The sequence below is a fragment of the Hippoglossus stenolepis genome, chromosome 11 (assembly GCF_022539355.2).
Source record: "Hippoglossus stenolepis isolate QCI-W04-F060 chromosome 11, HSTE1.2, whole genome shotgun sequence".
In the NCBI taxonomy this organism is placed as follows: domain Eukaryota; kingdom Metazoa; phylum Chordata; class Actinopteri; order Pleuronectiformes; family Pleuronectidae; genus Hippoglossus; species Hippoglossus stenolepis.
Genome location: NC_061493.1, coordinates 9,706,850 through 9,728,516, shown reverse-complemented (window position 1 = coordinate 9,728,516; position 21,667 = coordinate 9,706,850). Strand labels below are relative to the sequence as shown.

The 21,667-nt window shown below is 43.6% G+C and overlaps 2 protein-coding genes across 2 annotated transcripts; one reads left to right on the top strand and one right to left on the bottom strand.

Annotated features, from left to right (window-relative positions):
- Window positions 1–1,240: 1,240 nt before the first annotated feature.
- On the top strand, window positions 1,241–17,621 carry LOC118117987. The gene is made up of 4 exons (XM_035170709.2): window positions 1,241–1,543; window positions 14,310–14,380; window positions 15,208–15,421; window positions 15,994–17,621. The coding sequence occupies exons 1-4, from the start codon at window positions 1,423–1,425 to the stop codon at window positions 16,494–16,496; spliced, it is 909 nt and encodes a 302-aa protein (XP_035026600.1). The 5' UTR covers window positions 1,241–1,422; the 3' UTR covers window positions 16,497–17,621.
- A 458-nt stretch (window positions 17,622–18,079) lies between these two features.
- ptger4c (prostaglandin E receptor 4 (subtype EP4) c) lies at window positions 18,080–20,654 on the bottom strand. Its single transcript, XM_035170602.2, has 2 exons — window positions 19,614–20,654; window positions 18,080–19,491 (listed from the first exon to the last, which is right to left on the bottom strand). The coding sequence occupies exons 1-2, from the start codon at window positions 20,466–20,468 to the stop codon at window positions 18,901–18,903; spliced, it is 1,446 nt and encodes a 481-aa protein (XP_035026493.1). The 5' UTR covers window positions 20,469–20,654; the 3' UTR covers window positions 18,080–18,900.
- Between the last annotated feature and the right edge of the window lie 1,013 nt (window positions 20,655–21,667).

The window sequence follows — 21,667 nt, the reverse complement described above, 5'->3', positions numbered from 1 at the left end:
AGCGCAGGAACAAAAAGACATCTGAGCTATGTGGATGGGGAAGAAAAATCACTTGTACAGCAGGCCACCGCGCTCCGGTTTCACAGAGTCTGTGACAGGCGGAGGAGCGGGGCGCGCTGTTTTTACGCACAGCCTCCAGTCCTGCGGGGCATTGTACACATTGTCTGGTCGCTGTGTAGTAGACTCCTGAGAAGACACCGGAGCGGCACAGCCTGTGATAGCCTGGATACCTGAGTCCAAACTAAGAGCGAGGTTTAAAAAAGAAAACAGGAGAAGCGCTCGCTTGAGGGACGCGCGGGCTGTCGCTGTGTAAATGGCGTGACGCATGGACTTGTAATATTTAAGAAAGATATTACAACCGAGACAGCGGAGTTTTTTTTTCACTTGAACTTCGCATTCAAACCAACTTTAGATCAATTGACGCGTAAAAGAAGAAGATGCCCGGGCAGAGACTCTCCACGGACGTCCTCTCGATCCTGTGTCGACCTTGACTTTTGAAAGAGGCGCAGAACATTTTGTGAGAGATTTCCCCCGGTGTTATTTACTCATTAACTATATGAGCTGTTTGGAGGCAAGACTGAACAGGTTGCTGGAGGTAAGGAGAGGAGAGCCATGCCTGAAAAACTGGCTTCATTTCATTAAGGTTCATGGTTGGACGTGAGTCAGCAGGGAGACAGCACGAGTATAGCAAATTGAGGACATTCAGTTTTTACACTTCTGCCTGTTTGACTGTCCTCCTATGTCTCTCTCCCTCTGTGCCTCTCTCACTCTCTCTCTCTCTGTCTCTCTCTTGCTTATACCATGAGTGTTTGTGTCGCCCCAAACAAACTCCTACATAATTATATTTTATATAGGCTTTGCACTGCGCGGAACCAGTCAGCTGTAAAGTTTATTTTTCCTTGAACTGGCTAGCTGTGCCGCCGGCAATATAAACAACTAAAAATACGTTTGGGATAATTTCACCTATCCCCCAGAGACGATTTTCATTTACTAGAAACAAGACATAAGCAGGAGGTGACTGGTGCGTAAAAAGAAAATGAGCCATGAGAGTGCAGCAGCTTTTCTAGAACATTTGCTTCAGAAAGATTGAGAAATGAAAGTGGGGGTATCTCACCCAAAGGTCAAATCTAACTTTCCATCGTTAAACCATCTGGAGATTTTCAGATGTTGTGACTCTGGCTCCCACGTTAACTGTCTCTCCTCACTATCCTCCTCTTGTTCAGAGGTGCTGAGCCCGGACAGGACACCGGCCAGAGAGAAAGGGATTTTTGGCCGCGTAAAAGAGAAAAAAGGGAGAAGGAGGCGCCTCTCGTGCTGAAGCGGACCCGCGCGTATAGATGGATCCTTCGTGTTCGCTTCTGCCTCAGAGGAGTCGGCCTGCCCGGAACACCCGCGACCTACTGTGACAGTGAGGTGTGAAACATGACGCACCGCAGCGGCGTATGGATTTCCACAAACATGGGTTGCCCGCAGCTCGGAAGAAGCGTCTCTCCTCCCCTCCCCGGTGCGCACTTGGAGCGGGGCGCTGCGCACAGGACAGCTGGTAAGGCGCAGTTTCGGATTCCCTCTGTAGTGGTTTTTAAAACAATGTCTCGCTCATGTAGAAGATTTACTGTGGACCCGCGCTCTTGTCTCCATGTTTGCCAACACTGTTTGATGTTCGATTTCTTTTTTTTTGCTCCAAACCTCCCTGCACGCACCTGCCAACTGCTGCAGGTCCCTCTGACTCCCAGGGTCACTGGGACCTGGATCCAGTATGGTGCTTTAATGTAGTGTTTATTGGGAGTGTCTGTGAAATGTAAGCCTGGAGGAGAATGGTGGAGCCGTTGGTTCACTGCGTTTTATGAAGTAGAAGTTTTATGATTTATGTTCTCGAGTGTTTACAAGGTGTGAGGAGGTGACGCTGAGCGGTGGAAAAATGTAAATCAAATGACTGCGTGTGTGGCTGAGGAGGAAACAGTGGCAGCCAGGAAGTCTTCCAGTGAGACCCTCACTGTGATGGGCTGCAAATCTAAATATCAAAGTACTGGTCTCACACACACAAACACACACACGCACACACACACACAGAGCTGTATCCATTTCCCTCCTCCAGTGCCTCTGAGCGGATCAGGGGCAGATGAAGTCTTTTAAGCTTCAGTGTTTTGACGTGCTGGAAGTCAAACATGTTCCTGTTCAGCTTCAGATCAAACTGTGTCGCTCACCTCTGTGACGCTGGTGGCCCAGATGCTGTTTCTTTTCTTCATCACACGCTCACAGTTTCAGCTTGTGGTTGATTTTGTCCCTCATTGTGCAAATGATCTAGATTTGTCCATTCAGAGATGCAGAAGAAACAACGTGATGCATCACTGACTCATGCATCAAGAGGTGAACTTTAATACTTACTCACTGACTCAGTGACCCACTGACTCACACAGTCAAGTCCATACAATGTCACCCATGCACATAGATGGGGCTCAGTTGGAGGACAGCAGGCCTCGGCTGCTCGGAGTTGGATCTTACTTTGGTGTTTCCTGTCTCCTCATTGCTTTTCTAAGCTGTTGTGCTCAAACGTTGGGATCACCCGACACATGTCGCACATCCCCCACGACATGCCTGTAAAATGTGCGAAAACATGTCGTGAAACAACCTTGTTTTTCTTCGCTCGTGTCTTTTAAAATCTCAGTTTGTTCTCAGGCCGAACATGAGAGCGTCGCTCTCCGCTTCAGGCATCTCACACTCCCCCGTCATGCTGCCATGCCTTTCACTTCCTCCAGTCAAAGGTCACGAGGTCAGCGGCTCCACATAGGGTCAGGTACTGTGGGCCGGCACGTTCCCTTTACCAGGAGCCTCCTGTTGTGTGGTCTGGTTTGTTTTAACTAGCATGCGGCTTTACGAGAGCTAGCATGCAGTTTGTTGGTGTTATGGGTTTAACTCTTTCTTGCTCCTCCTCAAGCTCACTGAGACTCCACTTAAACACACAGCATTACAACAACAAAATAAGTTATAATATATACTCTTATAATAATTATCATCACCACTGATTTATGGAAGCATCCTCATGAGTATATGAGTCACTGGGGCTGCAAACACACTCTGACACAGTTTGTCCTTCAAATCCAGAGCCTGATGTTTTATGTATTTAATTTAACAATCTGAGAAAAATTTGAGGAATGTAATTCTATGAAGTCTTTTTTTATCATCAGATTTATCGAGAAATATATAAGGACTGACTCACCTGGCAACCTCTGGGTTCAAAGAACAGTTTCATTCACTTCTGGAGCTCAATAAATATTATGAAAGCTTTGAAAAACAGCGTTTAGGACTAATTAATATAGCCTTTTTCTTTAGAACTCAAAAAGTGGAATTTGCAAACTGCTCTGAATGCCTAAAACTATAAAAACCATCATCAAGCAGTGGCAGCTTCAACGTTTTTTCTCTTTGCATTGAGGCAGGGAAATTAAAGCAGAGCACAGTCTTTTCAGATTAGTGGAAATCTGTCATAGAAAGATGGATGGGTGCTGTGTGCAGTGAGCGCTGTCTTCAGACGTGTCTCCGCCTCAGTGTGTAACGTTACTCTGCTTGTTTTGTCCCGCCGCTAATGGAGAGAGTGCAGCAAGAGAGGGAGAGAGAGAGAGAGAGATTGATTATGCAACCTGGAGTGCCACAGGGCAACTTCAATCTGGAAGTGCTTAAAGTACGCAGCGACCCACAGTGATTCCTCCGGGGCAAATTGAAGGAGGCATGATCTGACAGAAAGAAGTTTCAATTTGTTGGATGGGTTCTTTCATCACACGTTCTCTCGTGTAAATGTGAGCGCGCTGGGGGAATGATTTCTGTCTGATGTTGAATTGTTTTGTTGTTGTTGTCGAGCACTTTGGCTTCTTCAAGTTCAAACAGCTTAGATTATTCAGAACAAAGCAGCAGTTAATACGTTCGGAGCCACTGATGAAACGTAAAGCTAACTCCTGTCCTTATCGCCAAATCTCCCTCCTTAAAACAACTTTCTCTTTTCAAAAATACAGAAGAATGTTAACTAGTGTTTGTGGGAGAGTTTTTTGATACAATAAGCTGTATTCTTCTGAAATTAGCAGGTCACATTCATTAATCATAGCGTCTGAGTGCCGCTTTGAACTATCAGGCCAGGTCATTAAACCCAGCCTGTCTGGGGCGCGAGAGTGGGCGACACGGAAACACTTTAGAGAGCGCTGGTTCACCCAGACACGGGACACACTATTAATGACCAGTGTGTGTGTTGAGGCGGTCCAGGTATTACTATTATGTTGTGGGAACCTAAATCTGTTTACAAAGTCGCATTATGGGAACTTGTCTTCGTTACTGGGACAAAAAGCAAGTCCCCGTAACAAAATTCGTAAAGTTAGGTCGAGGTTCGGTTTAGGTTAAGGTTCGGTTTAGGTTAAGACTGGCTTAGGTTTAGGTTAGGTTAAGGCAAGTAGTAACCATGGTTAAGGTTAGAGTAATGCTCCAGTAAATCAATGTAAGTCAGTGTGACTTTGTGTATGTGTGTATGTGAGTACTTGTACAGATATCTTTGTGAGGACCATTTTGAGACTTGACCATACAGAGTGAGGACTTTTTGGCCCGTCCTCACTTTTTGACCCACTTTCAAAAGCTTGTTTGAGGATGTAGAATTGATGTTAGGGTTAGGGTTAGGCAATTAGTTGCGATGGTTAAGGTTAGGGTAACGGGCAAGAGAATGCATTATGCCAATCAGTGTCCTCACTAAGATACAAGCACAAGGTGTGTGTGTGTGTGTGTGTGTGTGTGTGTGTGTGTGTGTGTGTGTGTGTGTGTGTGTGTGTGTGTGTGTGTGTGTGTGTGTGTGTGTGTGTGTGTAACTGATGGCCACTTTTCACAATGTTACTCTCAGGCTCAGCGTGGGCTTAATTTGGAGAAATAACAACATGAGATGGGAGCAGGAAAAGGTCGTGAGGGTGGAGGTGGGGGCTAAGGGAGCGATAAAGGGGATTTTACAAGTGTGTGTGTGTGTGGCTTTCTATGAAAGGTGACCTGTCCCTGTGTTCATATAACTGAATGTGTGTGTGTGTTTTCAGTTCCTCAGTTCCTCTTCATCCTTCTCCATTCTTTTCTCCTTTGTAACTTCTCACGGCCCCTTTTTTACCGTCATCCTCACAAACACCGGAAAGTGAAAGCTAGCCCCCTGATCATCGTTCCGACACTGCTGCTAAAATGTGTTCCCATTTAAGGTGAGGCTCACCCAACCGCTCTCTGTGTGGCTTCCTTTTAAAACCAACTTAATCAGGCAGGAATTTGGGTTACTAGGGTCAGGGACACTGGGAAGCTGCCTGACTGAGAAACAAAGTGAAGGAGAGCGAGAAGGTGAGGACACAGATGTGTCACATCAGGGAGGCTGTCTTTATCTCAGGGCTCATGGGAAAAATAGGCCCGGAGATGATGGTGTCCCAACTAATTTACCGATGGGGTACTAAGATGCATATAAGTCTGTTGCATTGTGGGAAATTAGTGCTAACAACTAAACTTTCCAGTGACCCTGCACACTTAATCTTGTAGAGGCTTTTGTATAACATGGAAGTTACAGCTGATGTGGAAAATCTTGCAGCAGGTTTTGTATTTCTTTACTTTAGTAAAAACTCTTCTCTCTCCCTACATTGCAGTAACTGAAGCTGATGATGATGATGGTGTGTTAACGGGTAATTATGCCTGATTACAACTTTGTCTTATTGGCCACCATTCCAGTTTCTAATAATAACCCTGTATTCATCAGTTTAATTGCTCTGACCTGGGAACAAGTTCAGCAAACACAAGCAGTCACCCAACAGTCATTAAAGCTGCACTTCTTGATTTGTTTGGGTCACCTGGGGGCAGCAGAACAAACTGTAAACAATGACCATTACAAACATGTTTTAAAAAACTCTGGCCTACACATTTGCCTTCATTCAATTGTGTTTTTTTAACATAGACTGTATACAAAGATGGATGACATGACAGCTCCCCAAAAGTGAAGCCAAAGTGTCTCAGTCACCACCTGGTGGCTGGCTGCAGTATAGGTCATAAATCCTGATGTATGTTGTGATTTAAATAAAACAGTAAAATTTTGATTCTCAAAAACAAAACAGTTCAATCAAATATGCTAAAATGTTCCAGCAAATGAGGAACATCAGAGTCCAGTGATAATTTTCTGAGATTTTGTCACTTGAAAAAAACACTTTTAAATTTCAGAGAGTCGTTTAAATCGTGGTTAACATAAAATTATTAATTAGTACAACTTTGAACCAATTCCCAAATCTTAAAGCTAAATTTAACATTTTTAAAAGAGACAATTAAGGCAATAAACCAGAAAAGTATTACCCAGACTATTCATCAATCAGAAGTTTAGAAGTTTTACAGTTTATGAATAAATTACTATCAACATTTCAAGTATGCCCAGTTTTTGCCTTCACCTATGGAGATGGATTAAATAATCTGGGTGAATTGTTGAGTTGGTAAAACCTATGTGATCGTTTATTTTTCAGTAATGTCCCTGTGTTTTCAGATATCTGCATTTACCTCTGAGAGCGGAGTAATTGTTGTTTATACTGTAATACATTCAATTATCCATTTATTAGTTCACTTTTTAAATCTATAGAGTTGTGAGCAAATGATCCACTTACTGTTAGTGGATTATTTTATTCCATTATTGTATTTATCTCCCAACTGGCGTCAGAAAAACTTGCAAATCTAATTATCACATACTGAGGAATTATTTCAGGTTGTTAATGTTATTGACAGACAGATGAAAACAGTGACGTGATTAGAAGGAAGCCAGACATCCTGGCAGAACATTGACAGCTATTAAATATCAATTTGACCAAACACGCAGTCTGGCAAGTAGAACAAACAAACACGAAAGGAAACATTTGATTGGCATATGTGAAACCTGCAGCCTGGATGCCTCAAGGGAGAGTCTGAACATCTGAGCAGCTAAATCAACAGTTTCAGGACAGCGATGGCTCCAGTTATTCCTGTACACATGATACATGATGAGGTTAGAAACTCCGCTTCACAGTGGGAGTATGTTTCCTTTTGTGGAGTCAGGTGGCTCCGGTGTTTAAGATGATCACAGCAGCTCCTTCTTCTTCTCTGTCGTAATAATGCCATCAGGGCTGCAGCTCGGGGTTAATGTGCTGGTCATGGATGACACTTTTACATCCCGTGGAAATGTGCGTTTTGCCGTGCTTGTTGTGACCCGCTGATCCCAGCACTTTGATGACCCGCACTAACTCTCTTTGCAGCACCTCTGGCAATTTGAACCCGCACGTGTGACGCTGAACTGTTACTCTTCAAACACAAAGCTCCCTGCTGAATGTGCTTCCTTTATCCCACTAAAGCACCATTAGACACGTTCCTGTGCAGTTCTTCTCTTTGGTGTGGAGAGAAGGCTGCAGGGCCAGTGAGGTAAATCACTAATCACTCAGGTTTGTCATCAACAAACCAATAAGTTTTTCCTCTAATAGGTTCTTTTAATATGGAACAGGTTGTAATGTCTGACCCTACAGGCAAGGCTTTGAAGAGGTACTGTTGTCTGTAGGAGTTAACCCTGCACATGCTGATGATCTGCAACATATTCAGCATTATATTCAACATGAATCTCAAAGTTGCATCTATCACTTCTTTTTGCAGAATCATTGACACATCATCATGTTATTAAGTTGATTTTATGATAACATGTTAGCAGACAGTTGGCTGCTTACACAACAAACCTAGAGTTGTGTTTCTGTGCTCCTGATGAACACAAGTTTAATATTTCCTCTCCTTTCAGCTCTGTTTTTGGTCTGCACCTTTTTTGGAGGGAAGTATTTGGCTCCTTAGCTGCTAAGTAATCCAATATATTCAATAGACCCTTAACTTTACTGAGCAAGTTGTGTGCAGTGTGTTTAATAATAAAAAATGCTCCAATGCTCTGAGGACCTGAGAGGAACTGCAGAAACAGTTGATAATTCTTAAGCCTGGAAATATAATTTAAGCAGTTGTTTATAGAAAAAAGCAGCTTTAAATATTGGTATTAGTTGAATCTAGTATTACAAATTATTCAAAACTCCTGGCTTCATTATGAAAAAGTTATATTGTTCAATTATTGATTAATTCCTCAAACTAACAAATGTTAGAAACAAGTGAAAAACTACCTCTCATTCCTAAACTCCAGGGCCAGTTAGTTTAAACATACCAGCAATACAGAACTTAATATGGCTAAAATGATATAGAGATTAAAATACCATACCAGTCAATTTCGATAATTAACAGGATTATTATTTATTTATAGTTTAAGGACAAATGTCTGCTCCTGAGTGAAGGTTGTGGTTTTAAACTTGTCTTTGAATGACAAACACTTGATGAAGAACTCTACCAATTTTAACGTATAACTAGCCAGAGTATTTATGATGGTTATAGCTATCTTACTATTGATGTGACATTATTACTATGCAGGATTTTGTATTTTGTACATGATTTTTCTATGGATATTTATGATCTACTATAACGTGTATATTCTCTCTTTCTTAGAAGCAATATATTGATCTTACATATCTGATTATCTAATTTGTTGACTGGTTTTCGGTGGTCGATCAATCAACTATTTGTCTCAGCAATAAACAGTCAGTGAGTATCACCTGTCTCCGCCGTCCTGGTGGGGCCCGGCCCTGCAGCTCATGTTATTCACAGTCAGTCACTCTGCTCCTGACTGACCCGTCCTCTCAGACCACCACGTTTTATTCTCTCTCTCATGCTTTGCAGTCTGATACTGGCCTGAAAGAATCTCAGACACCTACAGGCTCACGTGTTGTTGTCAGTCGCTTGATAAAACCTCCTGGTGGCTGAGGTCATACAGATTCACTCATCTCCTGACCATCCTCCTCCAGGCTCTGTGGAGTCTTCACTTCTGACTACCCCAGTGTGTGCACATGTGTGTGTGCGTATGCAAACATATGTGTGAATTTGACAAAGGCTTGATACCTCTGTGTCTTTGTGGCAGAAAAAAGGTATATGAGAGTTCAGAGCAGCAGAGAGAACGGTTGTGTGCTCCAGTGTGTGTGCACATATGTGTGTACTTTCTGGGGGTTTAAATTGAGGGGTTGGGGGGGGGCTACCTACCTATCTGAACTGAGGCATGGGACCTGCTATCTGTTTCTCATTTTCGGCGGCGCTCTGTGGTTTTCAAGCAGTGACAGGCCTCAGAGTGGAAACTGGCACTAACGAGCAATTACATCCTGCCTGCCTGCCAGGGATTATGGGATTACAGGCTGACCGGGCTTCAGTCTGCTCTCTCTCTCTCTCTCTCTCTCTCTCTCTCTCTCTCTCTCTGCACTCTCCCTCTCTTCCCTGTGCTCTCCTGTCAGACCTTTCCCCCCCCCATTCAGTCGCTCAATTATCTTTTTCTCATTTGTCCCCGGACAATAACCCATTCTCAGGTTTTTTAATTCTCCGTAACTCTTATCATGTGATTCTTTCACATCTCATTCCCTCCACCGCTCCTCCTCCGGCTTTTCCTTCCTTTGACTTTGCGGCTGCCCCGCCTAGTTAAGACGTTAACTGCTGAAGAGTGAAATTGGTTCAGAGGAAAAGGGGAGAATAGCTGGTTTAGAGAAAAAGACTTTAATGTTTATTAAACATGAAATTGACATGACATGAAATTCACAAATGTTACTTTAATTTGAAAGAAAATATATTTTATCTGTGTGTAGCCAATTGAATTAATTTTTGGAAGTTGCTCCAACTATTTTCCTTTCTCTGTTTATAGCTCTAGATCACATATTTATCCCTTTTCTTAGACTCTTGATTTAGATTGAAAACAGTCATCCAGTCAGAATGTGAGCACTCGGTGTTACACCCTGAAGCCCCTTCATTGACATCCTGAAAAAATATTAAACTCTGTCAACGCCACAAGCAAGATCAAAGCAAAGTTACAAAACCCGTTTTCACACCGCTCTGGATGAATATATGCAGAGCTCTGGGGCACATGCATGTACAGCAGATATCATCATCATGCCTCGGTTTTTTGTGGGACCTCCACCGATCTCTGAGTGTCTGGTAGTGATCAGACGGCTCTCCTGGTGTTCTGCCTCTCTCCCCTGCATCTCCCCTTACACCACAGGTGTCTTTTATTGAGCCAGCCGTGATTTACTGTACTCCAGGTTTCCTCCTCGCCGCTGCAATCAGGCACCGCCTTAGTGACAGGTTAAAGCTCCAGGTCAGAACATTTCACGCACGCGCTTACAGCAGAGAGCAGAGTGTGTCTCTAATAGGTGGTCATTATCAGAGAGGTTTGGCTTTTAGAGGGAGGTGAAACAACAGGGGACTTTTTTTTTTTTTTAACATGTTGAGAGGTTTATGGAGGCTCTGCGGGCACAGCTCAGGTCTGAGGCTGTAATAGTATACAGTAGGCACATAGATCACTAATCAGAAACACATTCATGTTGCCCTGGTTCCTTTCTGTGTATGCTTTAAGAAAATAACAATAACGTCTTTTAAAGTAGTACACAGAGAATTATTGTATTATTTATGTGGCCTTACAAAGCCAAGGTGGTGTAATGATGCTGACGTTAAGAGTTCGAGAGTAAAAATTGAAGGCTCATATGGATGTATGTATGGATGGGTGGATGGATGGATGGATGGATGTACAGTTATCTACAATGTTCTTGCTCTCGTCCATTCAAACTAACTGAGCCCGTTTAACAAATAATCTTTTAATGAAAAGCAAATGTAGCTTAACCACATGAAGTCATGTAAATTCCACTAGAGTCAACAGGACTTTTTAGTTTATGATTAGATTCATGTGGATTCAAAAACTCAGTGACTGAGATGTTGTCTCTTCAGAATGTATTTTTGAGAACAGGAAATTTGAACAAATATGTATTTACTCTGTTCTGGCTTCATGGCAGTCTAATAATGAAGTGATATGTCATATTTTCATTGTAAAGTACAGACAATAATGAATAAAAACTCTCATATTGTCCCTGCTTTAGGGCACAAGCATGTTCAATGCACGTTATATTCAGTGACCTGGCTTCTGTAGTGGCAGCGTCTGTTTCTTTACCTCATAAAAGACATATTAGCAACAGCTTATAGCAGCAGAATAAGCTGCAGGAAATAGTAGCTGACTCTGGGCTCTATGGGCTGAACCTGCTTCAGGAGGGTTTACTCACTTAGCTAAATGTGAACCACTGGAGCGCAGAGGACCAACAATGCAAATGGAAGGTGACAAGACCTCTGCTTCTCTCTGCTGCAGACGTGCAGACTGATGGACAAATCAAAGGCTTTAATCAGCCAAACAAGGAAGGATCTCATGCCTCGCCTTTCTAAACACGCATTGGAAATGCGCACATATGCAGCATTGGATCTGAAACTGTACGCACACACACCATCGGTGAGCTTGAGTCGGTCTGGTGCTCCTCAGGACCAGTGTCCCCCTCCCTCTTGTAATCTTCTCTCCACACCTCAGCTCCCCAAAGCACCTCATCCCCTGAAAAGGCTGCAGGCATCGGGCTGTAAACGGCTCCAGAGTACCGAGGTGAAATGAACCAGCAGACGGGCCTATATGTAGACTCCCGGCTCGCTAATCTAAGTGGGGCTAAACACTCCCAGCTGTGGTATTAGTGACTCAGAATGGCACCTCTCCCGAGAGCCGGCGAGGATCTGTAACCCTGCGTCCCACCTCACACCAGGTCTTAAATCAGCTCAGAGTCAGAGGGAGCGAGAAGTCGACACAGTTTGGTTTTAGGTTGCAGGGGTGGCTTGCACTCCGTCTGTCTGTCTGAATTATGCTCAGTCTGTCTCTCCCTGTCCTCTTGTTCCCTCTCCCACCCCTCTGTGTCTGAACCCCCCCTCTGGATCACCACAGCTGGAACATGCAGTATTGCATAAATGAATCAACAGGTCTTATCACGACCTCTGATCCTGAACTTTTTGTCGGTCTTCCATCTCGCAGCGCAGACAGAGCTGCTTTGACTGTTAAATAAACATGCTACGCTACATATCAGTGAGATCTACGAACGGCACATGCTCAAAGACGCTGCTATGTGCGCTCAGCATCGCTGTAGTTCACTGCCGAGGTTATACAAAGCTTCTTAGAGATGGCAGATGTGGTTTCAAAGATGCTGGAGGTATCAGACGGTTGTTCCCCCCGACTAACCTTTGACTAAGCTGGGTGAAAAGTATTTTACAAGAGAGAGAAAAGTAAAGAGGGGAATTGAAAAGGTCAGAAAAAGCCAGAACACAACCCACAAAGTTAAAGTTCCAAAAGAAACACAAGAGGAAAGTGGTATTTTCTGACTAATTTGGCTGATGTGAGACTTTGCAGGAGGCTGCTCCAAAGTAACAACAGTTTTTTACTTTAACTATTGAACCATCAGAAAGCTTTCAAGTCTGGGGTTTTGCTCCCCTCCTACTCTATTTTCAGTCTTTTGAAATGTAGCACACAATTTATATTAAATTTAGAATGATGTACAATGTAAATATATGAATGTAACATACTCTATAGACAAGACGTCCTTACATGGCTCAGAGAACCTTTTTGAGCACCTTTAAATCCATGTCGATGTGGCAACTGTCTCCGCTGCAGAGGATTCTGTGATATGATCAACATCTCCAGAACAGATGCTAATGAGCCGCGGCGCTGTTTCTTCAACTGCTGTTTCTTCAACTGCTGTTTCTTCAGCTGCTGTTTCTTCAACTGCTGTTTCCAAGATAAACAATTAGCTGTCATTGTCACTTTCATGAGCAGTTTTTGAAGATGAGCTACTGGGCCCTGAGAAATTGTATTGGTCATTTCTCGATGACTGCAAGAGCTGGTCCAGAGAAAAAAGATCTGTTACACAAATATATGCAAATTTTTCAAGAAATTCTTTTCTTTTTTCAGGTGAATCTCTTTGTTTTACCACGACAGACTTCTAAAGATAAACAAAGGAAACATTATTAATTCTTTACGGCCAAAGTTTTATTTGGATCTGCACCAAAATAGACACACTAATTAATATCAGTCCTCTAAACATCTCTGAATATTTTCATCAAGATTCATGAATAATTCTCTGTGAAATCAAAGAAAATGCAGAAAACAAATTGTGGATCCACCCTCTGATTCGGGTTCCACACCAAATTTGATGGGTTCTTTCCTGACCCATACCACATCCTTCCACCGAGGGTTGTCATAATACATCCAGTAGTTTTTATGTAATCAAAACCAATCAACCAATAAATGGACAGGGGTGAAACCTAACCACCTCGGAGGAAGTCATGGAGAGAATTAAGTGAGTACAGTTTAGATTATAGGATAAATAGGGGTTAAGATCAATGAAAGACAGGTTATAAATAGGATATATTTTTTTCCGAGATAGTCCAAATTATATGCCTATAAGTACGTTGTACATTAGAAGAGTGTAAGGTCACTGTAATCATTCCCCCTGTTCATAATGGCTGTGAAGAGAATCTTTCCAGATGTTTCTACAACGTAAGACATTGTTTTCGGTATCTTTGTGCATGTCCTTGTCGTTCTATTGGTTGGTTGTTCCACTACTTCAGTCTACACTGAAATATCTCAACCACTGGATTTATTTCATTTAATTGTTCTTAGTACCCGGAGGATGACTTGATGACTAATGACTTGATGCAGGTCATTTGAGGAACAGGACTTGAGGTTCCTATGTTTTTGATGCTCTACCCATTGCTCATTCTCACATTTACGAAGCCACAAAAGAACCAGATTACCTCACGTTATGGGCTCTCGGCAGCCGGAACAATCCTCCACCCTGCACGTACTATATATAAACATCTGCATCCATGACACTTCTTATCACCTGTCCTGCATCTCTGTGGTTTTTGTCTGGGACCTCCGCGAAGTGCTCCCGCTATGCCTGGTTCCCCCTGCTTGTACGTGTGCCACTGGAATAACCTTGAAGAATGCTTTTGACGAGTCTATCGCAGGCGCTGGCTTTTGTTGCTGGTCTGCGGCTGTTTGCATGGTCGTATGAGTCGACAAGCCACCACTGGCCACACTGGCTGGCAGAAAACACTGGTCTTTGACTGGAGCAGCAACAAACACCGTCCTCGGGCATAGAAGACGTGATTTATGTGACACGTCAGTGTGCTCAGGGGCCCGCGGCGCTGTTTTTTTGTTTTTTGTTTTACAGTATCTGGACAATTGTGAATGTATAGACTTCATATCGCCCGCATGTTGTGCCTTTTAGTTTATGTTAGTCCTTTCAAAGTTCTGGGAGGAAGAAGGTTGACACAGTGAAGGCTTGTTCTTGTTCTTACATTCCTCTCTCGCTTGTTCTCTCTCTCTCTCTCTCTCTCTCCAGGTGGGACCAGATGCAGGGCTCGGAGGAAAGATAGACAGGAGGTTACCTCTGTAATGTCAGCTAAGGCCAAGGTTTGTCAGGAACACACGTTGATGCCAAAAGAGATCCGTGAAACTCTCCTCTTCCTCCGCATTTTTCTTCCTCTTATCTTCTGTTGCCTCTTCTACTCTCTATCTATCTTTTTATCACTCCATCTCTGCAAATAACCGCCAGCCTGCTCATTTTTCTGAGACAGAGATATGTGTTTTTATGTGCTTTTAATAAGTGTTATCTCATTGTCTTTAACTATAAAGCTCTTTGTCAAATTTTGGATTTTATTGCCACGATTGCTACTATTTTAAATGCTTTGCACCTCTTTGCAAGTAATCGAGTAATTGAATACAGATTATCAACAAAAATCTAGGAATATTATTTTTGGAATTGTGTGTATTTGTATTCTTGCTGAGTGTTAGTTGAGAAGCTTGATACCATCGTCGTGTCTGTCTGCTAAATATGAAGCTGATATTAGCTTAGCATAAACACTGAAAACAGGGGGGAAAAAGTTAGCCTGGTTCTGCTAAAAGATGCACAGTGAACGAATAGTCTTAAATAATTTTGCTTTATGAAGTTGCACCAAACTCTGCAGCGTGATCTTTTTCTGCTCGACATGTAAATGGGAAACAGGTTCATCTTAACAACTTTATAAAACGATAGCTGACAATGTTGCTCCGCCCACAAACATTTGGCCAAAAATCTAGAAATCAATCGGTGCTGCTCTGCTTTCTATGCCCTAGTGGCATGACATTTTTCTTTCTTTTTTTAAGAATCCCTGGCTTATTCGCTCTTTTATTCATTTATTACGCCAACATTGACATAGAAGAAAGTCAGATAAATAAACGCTCTCATCTGTGTCCTGTAGGTGCTGCTCTGGGTGCTCCTCTCTCTGCTGCCTCTAGTGGAAGGAGCTCATATGAAAGCTGGTGCTGCCAGTGTGGCATCGGACTCGGGCCACGCTGTGGGCCTGCTGGGAGGGCAGGAGGAGCGAGAGCTTCCTGTGACGTTACCAGAGGTGGTGGAGGACGAGGAGCAGGAAGACGACAGTGACCCTTACTCTACTTGGCACGCTCTATATGGTACTGAAGCTCTTATGAAGGAGACATTTACAGCACGTCTGCTTCACCGTGCAGGATTAGCATGTGGCTGGAGATCTGCTCTATATCTCAGTCATTTAAATATGTATGTGAGTTAAAAGGTGACCAGCTATTTTAGCTTTAAAGGGATTAAAATGAACAATGAAAATTCACTCATTATCTCCTCACCACTATGCCGATGGAGGGTGGGTGAAGTGTTTGAGTCCACAAAACACTTTTGGAGTTGCAGGGCTAAACAGCGTTGCAGCCAAATCTAATACAATTGAAGTGAATGGTGACCGATTCTTCAAACAGAAAAAAATAACATATAAATGCCTCCATCCTGCTCCTGTTGTCTCATCCAAGTGTCCGGAAGCCCCGACAATCAAATTCGACCCAAAACTGTGTCTTTTACACCATGTCTTTATATATTACGAGTGAATTTTCATTTTTCAGCGAACTATCCCTTTAAGGTAAAGTGCAGGAGAATTTGAGTCTCATTGCTTGTAATGACTTTGAATAAATGCTTTCATGCCAGCTCTCTGTTTACCCCTTCTATTTCCTCTCTGTTCCAGACCCATTTGTAATGGATGAGGTGGATGACCATCCCAGTAGTCGTTGGGCGGGGCGTTCTCCACGCTCCTCTGACCCCACAGAGCCTCAACCCACAGGATCACAGAAGAAAAAGAAGAAGAGGAAGAGGAAAGACAAGGAGGAAGTGGAAGAGACGGGGAAAAGAGATAAAAAGGGCAGAGGTAAAAACAGGCGGCCAAAGCAGAGCAGCAGGGACTGCCGGGTGGAGAAGAGAGAGATGAAGGTTCGGGACCTGGGCCTCGGGTTTGACTCGGATGAGATTGTCCTCTTTAAGTTCTGTGTGGGCTCCTGTCAGTCCTCAAGAACAAATTACGACCTGGCACTGAAGGCACTGCTGGAAAACGGGTCGGTGCCCCGGCGCAAAGTCAGCAGCCACCCCTGCTGCCGGCCCGACCGGTACGAGTCGGTTTCCTTCATGGACGCCCAGACCACTTGGAGGACCATCCAGTCTTTATCTGCTGCCAGCTGCATGTGTGTGGGCTGAAGATACGAACGAGGGAGAGGCTGATGAGAGCCGGTGTCATCCATCCTGATGGGAGAGGTGTCGAGAAGCAAGACCTGGGTGTAGGAAGCAGCAAGAGGGGCGCACTGTCATATTCACAGAGCAGAGGAAATACTGATGGCTGCTCTATGGCTTCCTGTGGTGCATTTCCAGATGAGGATAAGGAGGAGTGGGTGCAGCTGCATGATAGAGGGCGAAGGTCAGAATCAGAGATTGAGGGGGAGGTCAGCAGAGAATCACAGGCTGGATTTACAGTCGTCTCATCAAAGAATAACTTGTTACTGGTTACGGCAGGATGCAGCAGACCAGTCATTACTCATAGAGGAGACGCTTTATGTGAACATGTTTTGATGTAACATGGGCGAGACAAAGCTCAAGGGACACAGAGAAAAGACGCAGTTAATGGACTGACACTGTGTTTATGAACTGAAAAGACTGATGTGATGTTCACAATTACTCACAGTGACGCCAGAAGTTCAATATCTTTTTTTCTTCCCACACAAAGACGGGGACATTACATTGGGCCGTTTCTATGTTCAGGTGAACTCAGCCAAATGGATGCCATGCATCTTCATGTATTACTGTATAAAAGTAAAATATATTTATTTCTGATAAATTATTTATTTATTATAGCTTCATATGTGAGCTGTTTTTATGAACTCTATATTGTAGATAAATATCTATTTATTGCCTCAGATTTTCATGTCGACAGTTACTTCTGCTCACAGACAGTACGTGCATATCTGTTAAAGATGCTGATTTTCACATTTGTTAAACACCGCTCGAGCCCGAGCTGAATGGCTGATTCTAGATTCTGATGATTGGATACACTTTTCGTTTCGGGAAAAAGTATCCAAAAGTGCAGATGTTGTCTAATATGTGACATCAGAAACAAATTGACCTGCATTGAAACGATGTGGTAAACTCAAGAAATGACCATCTCACATACTTGAGAGCAGATCTCAGGTTTTGTGGTTACTTCTGGATAATAACATAGTTTTTTTCCACAGAGAAATAGAAAAGAAAATCAGCTTTACATCTAGAATGTATGTACAGCAAACAAGTAAAACATGTATACTACAGTACCTCAACGTTTCTCATTTTACAGTTGTCACATTATTATTATTATTATTATTATTATTATTATTATATGAAGTTTCCTTTATTTTTGTATGGCATTATCCTCCAAGGGAATAAAGTTTTTTATATATACATCTTGTTATCACTGCTACTTTACCCATTGCAGATTCAATGTGTTTTCTCCAGTCTCAAACTGACCACTACAATGACTTTTGTGGTATCAACAACTCTACTCTTCTTTTCCCCCGTTCAACTCACATGAGACATTTTGTGTTATAGCGCCACCTTTTGGCGTAAAATAATAAGTAAGATTTGCTCCTGTGGTCACTAGTTTGAAGTGAAGGGAGTGTGGCTCTCCTGCCACCTGTCTGTCAAACAGGTTAAAAACAGATCATTCATCTCCAACCAACAGAGCAGGTAATGTCTTCAGTGTGACTTTATTCTCTGCACAGACCCACCAACAAATCCAGCAAACACCTAAACACCACCGCTTAAACCAACAATAAATATATATATATGTGTATATACATATTTTTGTTATTCTTTAAAAACTGATAGGTTTACTTTGGCTGTTTACAAGTGCACATATCAAAACATCATATGGAAATGTGCAATACAAATCAAAATTTTACATGGTTTCAGGAGGTCTACATTCAGTTGTCCCTGCATCATGCAACACTGTGGAATGGCATCGAGCAAATTAGGAGCATTCAAATAAAAAAGTATGAGATTCAGTGTAACGACCACACATCAGGAAAAAACACGTGTATCAAACTCTTAGTAGAGTCACACATTTGTACCCACAGGGTATGATGATAATACTTAGCATACATTTCCAATGGTTGGAAATGGTCACCACAGGCTTCATCTAATGCTGACTGTGGACTTTCAGTTGAAGTTAGAAATCAAATCTTTCTACAACTACCAGTGATACTGTGCAACTTTTGATATCTACTAAGTTAAGTGTGAACATAATGATACAAGTTAAGTTGAGGCGGAATCCTGCGGTTTCCTGGGCCTCATGTGAACGAACACACGTTTCTGGTTGATGTGAAATAGATGTTGGAAATATAAAACTAGATGTGTCATCCTGCACAATCAGCAGTGTTAAATGTTCCTTTAAAACATTCAAACTAAATGCACAGACCTTTCTGCAGCATTAAATCATACAATAGATGTGTAGTTTACAGTTTATCACGGACAGCATTGATATTTCTCAGTTAAATGAATAAGAACCACTTTGCTGTGGAGACAGAGTAGCTGCCAGACCTTTAAATATTTCTAAACATGTGCTGACAAATGTCCATCAGAGACATTTCTGTGACTGACAGGAGCTCGGTGTGCTGAACGTGCACGTGACAATGTCCACTCTCTGCGCAGAGAGCGGCTGTGTCGAGCTGCGTCCTGGAGAAGACTTGGCCGCCACCTCCTGTTGAGGATCCGCCGATACTTCCTCATCACACCCGAGGATGGTGGTCGACTCCACGCTGAACGGGTGAAAGTTGACCCGGGCGGTGTCGTACTCCCACGCTTGTCTCATGGCGAAGTCTGTGAACGTTTGATTCCTGATGGACGCCTGGTGCTCCAAGTCGTTCCTGTAGCTGGCTGTGCGTAATGACGCGTAACTGGTGTCGTTGCTGTTTAAAGTCGCAGGGGAGTGTTGACCGTCTACCCAGCCCCTGTTGCCTCTGCGACCATCCCTGACGTGCGCCACCGTCCTCTTCAGCCCCTCGCAGCCCTTCAGCAGCAGGTTTTTCCGGCACAGAATGTAAACCCAGGGGTCTAATATGGGGTTGAATGAAGCGAAGCGGATGGCCAACAAGTCGCTTCGGTAGTCAGGCTTCCCCCCAGCAGACATATAGGCAGGGTCATACAGCTGGTTGACGAAGATTCGCACCTGTCAGGTAAAACACGAGGAAAGAGAAAGTCAAAGATTATGTTATAATATCAAATGAAAGAATAACTAAACGTGTTTGGCACATACGTCGTGTGTAAAGACAGTTGGCTTATAGTTCTCACCACTAAAGGGATGGAGCAGACCAAGAAGACGATGGTCATGAAGATCAGCAGCCAGAACATTTGGATCTCCGCCGCAGAGGTGACCGACGGCAGCCGGGGGAAGAGGCGACGTGAACCTCCCTGATCACACGACTCCGTCCGGACTATCCCCGTCCTCTGGTTCATCCCCACCAGCGACCTGCACACCGCCAAGTTGCAAAACACTGTCACTGCGATCAGCACCAGCATCACGCCGCCGTACAGGAAGGAGTAGCAGGCTCCCAGTGGATCGATCGCCCTCCAGTTCAGAAAGCACCAAGTCCCGGGAAAGTGTCTGACGTGCTGCCCGAAGCCAAAACTGGGCATAGTGCACAAGACGATGTTAGCGAGGTAGGTGACCAGGAGCGCAAAACGCGCCATCGTCCGGTCTATGTGCTGGGAGTAGAAATACGCATGGTTTATGGCCAGGTACCGCTCCACGGCCATGGCGCACAGGATGGACATACCGGCTGAGCCGAAGAAGAGCATGGAGAAGGAGAAGAAGTGGCAGAGCAGCGCACCTCCAGGCCAGCGGTTGGCGATGTATGTGGCGATCACCACCGGGCTGGTGAAGCATGTGCCCAACAGGTCCGTGATGGCCATCCCGCAGACCAGGGTGTAGAAAGTGGTTTCCTTCTGTTCCTTTTTGGAGATGCACAGCACGGCTATGGCGATGAGGTTCCCCAGCACCCCCACTGAGAACATCGTGGCTGAAGTGACCAGAGACTTGGACTCGAGCCGGAGCGCACTGTGGTTGTGGCTGAGAGAGAGTGAAGGCTGCAGCGGCTCAGAAACATTCGCGTTCAGTTCTCCAAACGCTAGAGAGTCGTTGATCATTATTACAATCAACAACGCGCAGTGGGTGAAAGTGCAAGAACTTTACAAGGAAAGCGAACGCGTTGTAGAAATGCCCAGTGACACAAACTCAACCACCATGAAAACAATCCTAAAGTGCACCACACTGGAGTGAATCTTGTCCTTGTCCTGTTTCCAGAAGCGTCTCTGTGCCTCGGTGCGCCCGCATGAAGGTGTGTCTGCAGCCTGTGTTTACACCGCTCTGTGCTGCGGGGTTTTTAAGCGATGTGCTGGTGTCAGGGCAGTGACGTGCGGGCTGTGAGCGCGGTCACCGAGGTTTCCCAGGATCACGTTTGTGTAGCCTGTACGTGTCAATGTTCAACACTTCTCACTGCGCGCCACGTCTCAGCCTCAGGGGTCAAATACCAACAGCTCAATAAACCCAAAGAGCCAAACTCCAACATCTGGGATCATTCAGCACAAAACTCCCAAAAGCTAATGAGCCCAGAGTTGCTTTGGATTTGCCCAGCATTACATTTTCATAATGAATAACCACAAAGTGTATTCTGGATTGATAGAGTTATTTTGAGAGTGCATATTGGCCATTTGGCCACTTTATCACAATATAGCCCTAAGTATCAGATCAGATACATACACCATTTACACTGTAATGATCTGTTAACTTCTTAGATTAAAATCAGTGAAATAATCCTTCTCTGATAGAAATTAAATACATATTTGTTACCATACAGTTACTGAATAAAGATGAGCCCCCCAATATACTTGTTTGATTCACAAAAGCTGGATCATTATCCATATCTGTACAAATGTTAACACCAGAGAAAATCTGGAAAACATCCTCATAATGTAAAAGGAAGTTTAAAAAAAAATCCACACAAAAATTCAATGGCTTCTTCTCTGTCGCATAACGCGCCCTTCCTCCAAGTTTCATGGCGATTTGTACTGAAGTTTTTGAAGTGCAGATGAAAACACAACTTCACTGGCAGAGGTGATTAAGATAAGGTAACTTATCCTAAGTGGATCATAACATGGAAATGTTGATCAGATAGAAATAAAATCAGTTTCTGGAACCTTATGTGGCACAACATTAAAAGCAAAACCATGGGATTGGTGTCACAAATCGTGTCACAACTTCAGCACAATCAGCACCACGAACAGAGGCAGTGGACACCGCTGCTATAAACCCTGCATTTAACCATCATCCATAACTGACTGTGGTA

Coding starts and splice junctions, on each gene's coding strand:
- LOC118117987 (XM_035170709.2), top strand. CDS start 1,423: ATGACGCACCGCAGCGGCGTATGGATTTCCACAAACATGGGTTGCCCG. Junction 14,381..15,207: donor TAATGTCAGCTAAGGCCAAG/GTTTGTCAGGAA, acceptor TGTGTCCTGTAG/GTGCTGCTCTGGGTGCTCCT. Junction 15,422..15,993: donor TACTTGGCACGCTCTATATG/GTACTGAAGCTC, acceptor TCTCTGTTCCAG/ACCCATTTGTAATGGATGAG.
- ptger4c (XM_035170602.2), bottom strand. CDS start 20,468: ATGATCAACGACTCTCTAGCGTTTGGAGAACTGAACGCGAATGTTTCT. Junction 19,492..19,613: donor TCTGCTCCATCCCTTTAGTG/GTGAGAACTATA, acceptor TTTACCTGACAG/GTGCGAATCTTCGTCAACCA.